This window comes from Chiloscyllium punctatum, chromosome 41 (genome assembly GCF_047496795.1).
Source record: "Chiloscyllium punctatum isolate Juve2018m chromosome 41, sChiPun1.3, whole genome shotgun sequence".
Lineage (NCBI taxonomy): Eukaryota > Metazoa > Chordata > Chondrichthyes > Orectolobiformes > Hemiscylliidae > Chiloscyllium > Chiloscyllium punctatum.
Window position 1 is genome coordinate 9,760,412 of NC_092779.1, and position 6,816 is coordinate 9,767,227.

Below are 6,816 nucleotides of genomic sequence, written 5' to 3' on the forward strand. Positions count from 1 at the left end.
CTATGGCCTCAGGTCCTAGTCTCTCGTATCAATGAAAACATCTTCCTCACATCCACTCTGTCCAGACCATTCCGTCTTCTGTAAGTTTCAATGAGATCCCCTTCATGCTTCTAAACTCCATCGACTATAAGCCCGAAGTCCTCAAACATTCCTCATATGTTAAGCTTTTCATTCCTGGGACCATTCTTGTGAACCTCCTCTGAACACGTTCCAGGGCCAGTACATCCTTCCTGAGATATGGGGGCCAAAACTGTGCACAATTCTCCAAATGTGGTCCCCTTGGTTTTACTACAATCAGAAATTATTTTATTGGAGACATAATGGAAAGTAGGTCTGTGGTTTCCTGGTTCCTGTTTCAATGGGACAGCCTCCCTGATTGGTCCCTGTTTCAATGGGACAGCCTCCCTGATTGGTCCCTGTTTCAATGGAACTGCCTCCCTGATTGGTCCCTGTTTGTGGGACAGCATCCCTGATTGGTCCCTGTTTCAATGGAACTGCCTCCCTAATTGGTCCCTGTTTCAGTGGGACAGCCTCCCTGATTGGTCCCTGTTTCAGTGGGACAGCCTCCCTGATTGGTCCCTGTTTCAGTGGGACAGCGTCCCTGATTGGTCCCTGTTTCAATGGAACTGCCTCCCTAATTGGTCCCTGTTTCAGTGGGACAGCCTCCCTGATTGGTCCCTGTTTCAATGGAACTGCCTCCCTGATTGTGGTGAACTTTCATTGAGTGGATCCTTGTAATTCTGTCACCCCTCATTTAGGGCTGAAGGGCAACAGTTCAGGAACTGATAAACTCATTAGTTGTGTCAGTGAACCTAGGATCAATACAAGGCCTGAAAGCACCAGTCATGGAACTCTCCATGTTATAGACGACGAACCTACAAAATAGGAACAGGTGTCATTTGGCCTCAGTAGCCTGTTTCACCATTTGTGGCTGATCAATTTATGGCCTCAACTCTACAACTTTAAGTCCTTTGTCAGCCAATAATTAATATTGATGCATAGGGAATGGGAATGGATAAAAGGCATTGAAGCAAACACAAAGTGCTGGAGACACTCGACAGGTCTGGCAGCATCTGATACTAAGGATACCCATCATGTGCAGGACAGATGCGGTGTACAAGATTCCATATCAGGACTGCACGAAACACTATATAGGACAAACAGGTAGACAGCCAGTAATCTGCATTCATGAACACCAACTAACCACTAAACAACACGACCAGCTAGCCCTAGTATCTATACACACAGATGACAATGGCCACAAATTTGATTGGGATAACACAACACTAATTGAACAAGCCAAACAGAGGACAGCTAGAGAATTCCTAGAAGCGTGGCACTCATCCACGGACTCCATCAATAAACTCATTGACTTCGATCCACACTGCAACAGACAACCAGAAGCAGTAGGAACGAAACCAAATAGATTCCACCCGACAGCAGCATTTCACAGGAGGCTCCACAGCACTGAGGATGTCACTGAGACAACCTCCCAGCTCGGTGACCATTCCCACAATTACTGCAACATTTAAAAACTTCATAGTGGACATTTTTGTCTGTTTTTTTATTATTTTCTGTGACAGGAAAATATGTCTACCCCTACAGTCACATGCTTCGTACTATTGGACGATATTTATTCATTACAGAACGGCAAGTGATTGTGAGCAATGTGTCTCCAACCAAACTGTTATGATCTGACAAGGTGGGGGGTGGGGGGTGGGGGGGGGGGGGGGGGGGGGGGGGGTGGTCACACTACTGCTGTGCTGAGACAAGGTTGTAATGCAACATTCAGTTCACATTAGATCACTCCACTAAAAAAGGAGCATAGCAATATTCCCAATACCACTGTTTCCTTTTTTCCTCTTCTGGTCCATTACGATTGATCTCAAAAATCCAGGGAGGGAGTCTGGCAGTACCGTTGATTGGGGGGTGGTAAGGGTCATTTTGACTTGGGGCAAAGTGGCCAAGATTGAATTTGTTGTTAGTTGATATCCACCTCCTTTTTCCTTGCATTGAACTGAATGGTAAGGGATTCAGGGGTGATATACACCAGGCACTTTCAGTCATGGAGTTATACAACACGGAAACAGACCTTCGGTCCAATTTGTCCATGTCGACCAGAAAGTCTAAACTGATCTCATCCCATTTGTCAGAATTTGGCCCATATCCCCTCTAAAACCTTCCTATTCATATCCATACCTATCCCGGTGCCTTTTATTTACAGTCATGGAGTCATACAGCAAACATACTCTTCAATCCATCCAGTCCACACCGACTAGTTTAGTCCATTCCCAAAACTAAACTAGTCCCACCTGCCTACATTTGGCCCATATCCTTCCAAATCTTTCCTATTCATGAACTTATCCAAATGTCTTTTAAATGTTGTAACTGTACCTGTATCCACCACTTTTTCTGGCAGTTCATTTCACACACAAACCACTCTCTGTGTAAAACAAGTTGCCTCTTATCTCCTACCTCCCACCTCAAAAAATAGGCCCTAGTTTGTACTCCCCCACTGTAGGGAAAAGACCTTTGTCATTCACCTTATCTATGCTCTTCATGATTTTATAAACCTCAATGAGGTCATCTCTCAATCTCCTACACTCCAGTAAAAAAACTCCCAGCCTTGCCAGTTTATTTTTTATATCCCAAAACCCTCCATTCCAGGCACCATCTTGGTAAATTTTTTCTGAAGTCTAATAATATCCTTATAATAGGACAACCAGAACTGGACACATTATTCCAGAAGAGGCCTCACCAACATCCTGTTCAGCCTCAACATGACGTCCCAACTCCTACACTCAGAGGTCTGAGCAATGAAGGCAAACGTACTAAACACTGCCCCAACCACCCTGTCCACCTGCGACGGAAATCTCAAAGAATTATGCACCTGAACCCCTAGGTGTCTCTGTTCTACAACACTACCCCGGGCCCTTCCATAAGTCCTGACCTTGTTTGTTTTACCAAAATACAATACCTGGCATTTATCCAAATTAAACTCCACCTGCCACTCCTCAATCCATTGACCCAATTGACCAAGATCTCAGATAACCTTCTTCACAGTCCATTATACCACCAGTCTTGGTCAAAATAAAAAATCACACAACACCAGGTTATAGTCCAACAGGATTAGTGGTGCTGGAAGAGCACAGCAGTTCAGGCAGCATCCAACAAGCAGCAAAATCGACGTTTTGGGCAAAAGCCTTTCATCAGGAATAAAGGCAGTGAACCTGAAGTGTGGAGAGATAAGCTAGAGGAGGGTGGGGGTGGGGAGAGAGTAGCATAGAGTACAATGGGTGAGTGGGGGAGGAGATGAAGGTGATAGGTCAAGGAGGAGAGGGTGGAGTGGATAGGTGGAAAAGAAGATAGGCAGGTCGGACAAGTCCGGACAAGTCAAGTAGACAGTGCTGAGCTGGAGGTTTGAAACTAGGATGAGGTGGGGAAAGGGGAAATGAGGAAGCTGTTGAAGTCCACATTGATGCCCTGGGGTTGAAGTGTTCCGAGGCGGAAGATGAGGCGTTCTTCCTCCAGGCGTCTGGTGGTGAGGGAGCGGCGGTGAAGGAGGCCCAGAACCTCCATGTCCTCAGCAGAGTGGGAGGGGGAGTTGAAATGTTGGGCCACGGGGCAGTTTGGTTGATTGGTGCGGGTGTCTTGGAGATGTTCCACATCCATCAAAGTTTCACCTGCACATCTACTAATATCATTTATTGTATCCGTTGCTCCCGATGTGGTCTCCTCTACATTGGGGAGACTGGGCGCCTCCTAGCAGAGCGCTTTAGGGAACATCTCCGAGACACCCGCACCAATCAACCAAACCGCCCCGTGGCCCAATATTTCAACTCCCCCTTCCACTCTGCCGAGGACATGGAGGTCCTGGGCCTCCTTCACCGCCGCTCCCTCACCACCAGACGCCTGGAGGAAGAACGCCTCATCTTCCGCCTCGGAACACTTCAACCCCAGGGCATCAATGTGGACTTCAACAGCTTCCTCATTTCCCCTTCCCCCATCTCATCCTAGTTTCAAACCTCCAGCTCAGCACTGTCTCCTTGACTTGTCCGTACTTGTCCGACCTGCCTATCTTCTTTTCCACCTATCCACTCCACCCTCTCCTCCTTGACCTATCACCTTCATCTCCTCCCCCACTCACCCATTGTACTCTATGCTACTCTCTCCCCACCCCCACCCTCCTCTAGCTTATCTCTCCACGCTTCAGGCTCACTGCCTTTATTCCTGATGAAGGGCTTTTGCCCGAAACGTCGTTTTCGCTGCTCGTTGGATGCTGCCTGAACTGCTGTGCTCTTCCAGCACCACTAATCCAGTATGTGGTTTTCAGCATCTGCAGTCATTGTTTTTACCTTATAGTCCAACAGGTTTATTTGGAAGTACTAGTTTTCAGAGCACTGCTCCTTCATCAGGTAACTAGTGTAACTACTTTGGTGTCATCTGTAAACTTACTGTCCATGCCTCCTATATTCCCATCCAAATAATATAATACAGTGCTTCTCATTTACCTAATCTCCTGGGATTAGTATGATCTGCCCACTTTTTGAATCCAAAGGAAGTCTCAATACAGACCACACTGTGGCTAATGCAAGAACCGTGGCCTAACCTTTGCTAACCTACACTATTTGTTGCACTTTCCTTTCAGTGTTGGTGTTATTTATTCTAACATTGAGAAGGCACAAGAAGAATTCTCTGATTGTCGACGATGAGGAGAATGTCCATGAAAATATTGTTCGATACGATGACGAAGGTGGTGGGGAAGAGGATACTGAGGCCTTCGACATTGCTGCCTTGTGGAATCCAAGAGAAGTTCAGATCTCAAAATCTAGGAGGGATATGCTTCCCGAAATCCAGAGTGTCTCCAGATACGTATCGCAGTCCAGAGCGGGGAGCAGCAACGTGAACAGCTACATCCTGGCAAAGTTGCACGATGCCAACACGGACCCGAGTGCCCCTCCTTTCGATTCCTTGCAGACTTACGCGTTTGAGGGGAATGGTTCGGTGGCAGAATCGCTGAGCTCCTTCGAGTCGGGCTCGACAGACTCAGACCTCAATTATGATTATCTCACCGACTGGGGCCCCCGATTCAAGAAGCTGGCCGATCTGTATGGGGGCTCGGAGAGCGCTGAAGACTACTTGTAGCCAGCAACTGGGAGCTTCTTCGACTGCGACTAATCGCGTCAACATGAAACTCTCTCCATATTGGTTTAAAGGGCCTTTAATCAGGACAAAGCACCTTTTAGACCTTTTACCAGCTTTAATCACACCATGAAAGACAATAGCTGTGACGAGATGGTCTCGTGGGAGAAACAATGGAAAAATAATCTGATTTACTCAAGTCTTTATTCGCCTGTCAGAGAGAAGAGCAGAAAATAAGACATTAATGTGGCTCAGTCTCTGAGAATGAAAAGGGTCCGATCCTGCCTGTGTAACACTGAACACTAATCAAACGCTGAGCAATGACATCACACAGCCTCCAGCTCTCAAGCGGATACAGTCTTCAATCAGAATGGGATTGACCTACATTTGGAATTTGCTTTTTCCTTTTTAGAACTCATTGTAAATACATGCAGAGGCGCAGAGCTTATTAATCAGGCAACTGCTTCAGTCACACAGTTAGCAGGCTCATTTCCAGTCTGCAATGTCACACAGCTGCCCTGTTGTAAGACTTTTAAGCTGCCTCTTTCCTCTCTGTATATAAAGGAATCACACAGACTGATGGCGGGGATGTGCAGCTAACCAATACCCCCTCCAATAGGCTGTAACCACTGCCCCCCCACTCCCCGCACCCCACCCTCATCAAGGCCTCAAGTTTGGTTTTGCTCAATTCATTGAGCGCCAGCGACAACTTCAGGCAGGCTTTGTTTTGTTGTCCTGTCCTAAATTGCCATTCAGAGGTGTTGGTGAGCTGCTGCAATCTGTGGGGAAGGGGCAGATATACTCCTGATGCCATTGGGTAGGCAACTGCAGGATTTTGGCCCAGTGACAATGAAGGGACAGCGATATATTTCCAAGTCAGGATGGTGAGTGGCTTAGAGAGGAAGTCACGGTGGGGAGGTGAGGGGGGGGGGGGGGGGGGGGGGGGGGGGGAGGGGGTGTGGTGTTCCCATGTATCTGTTGCTCCTGCCCTCAGGGGTAGAGGTCACAGATTTGGAAAGTGCTATGGGAGGTGTATTGGTGAGCTGCTGCAGTTCATCTTGTAGATGGTATACACTGTTGTGCATCCGAAGGCGAATGGAGCGAATGCGCAAAGTGATGGATGAAGTGCCAGTCAAGCGGGCTGCTCTGTCCTGGATGATGTCGAGTTTGCTAAGTATTGTTGGAGCTGCACCCATCCAGGCAAGTGAGGGGTATTCCATCACACTCCTGACTTGTACTTTGTAGATGGTGAAGAGGCTCTGGGGAGTCAGAAGGTGAGTTCCCCACCTCTGAACACCCAGCTGTTGTCACCAAATCAGAGCTGAAAGTGCAGATGCTGTAAATCAGAAACACAAACTGTAAATGCTGGAGAGGCTCAGCAACTCTGACAGCATCTGAGATGAGAAATCAGTTAACGCTTTGGATTGAGTGACCCTTAACCTGGAATGTTAACTCTGATTTCTCTCCACAGATGCTGTCAGACCTGTTGAGCTTTTCCAGCATCTTCTGTTTTTCATTGCAAGTATTGTAACCAATGTGTTTGTTTGATCGGTCCAATTCAGTTTCTGGTCGATGGTCACCCCCAGAATGGTGATGGTGAGGGATTCGGCGATGGCAATGCCATTGAGTATCAAGGGGTGATGGTTAGATTTTTTTTTGCTGTTGCAGGTTCTC

General features: G+C 47.3%; 1 protein-coding gene across 4 annotated transcripts in view; it reads left to right on the top strand.

Annotated features, from left to right (window-relative positions):
- The window catches only part of LOC140464832 (cadherin-20-like), a 160,796-nt gene extending 154,745 nt beyond the window's left edge, over positions 1 to 6,051 (top strand). For all 4 annotated transcript variants that reach the window (XM_072560337.1, XM_072560339.1, XM_072560340.1 and 1 more), the window contains one exon: positions 4,649 to 6,051. In XM_072560337.1, coding sequence (XP_072416438.1) covers positions 4,649 to 5,145 — 497 coding nt within the window. In that variant the 3' untranslated portion in view covers positions 5,146 to 6,051. The remainder of the gene's footprint in view (positions 1 to 4,648) is intronic.
- The last annotated feature ends 765 nt before the right edge of the window (positions 6,052 to 6,816 follow it).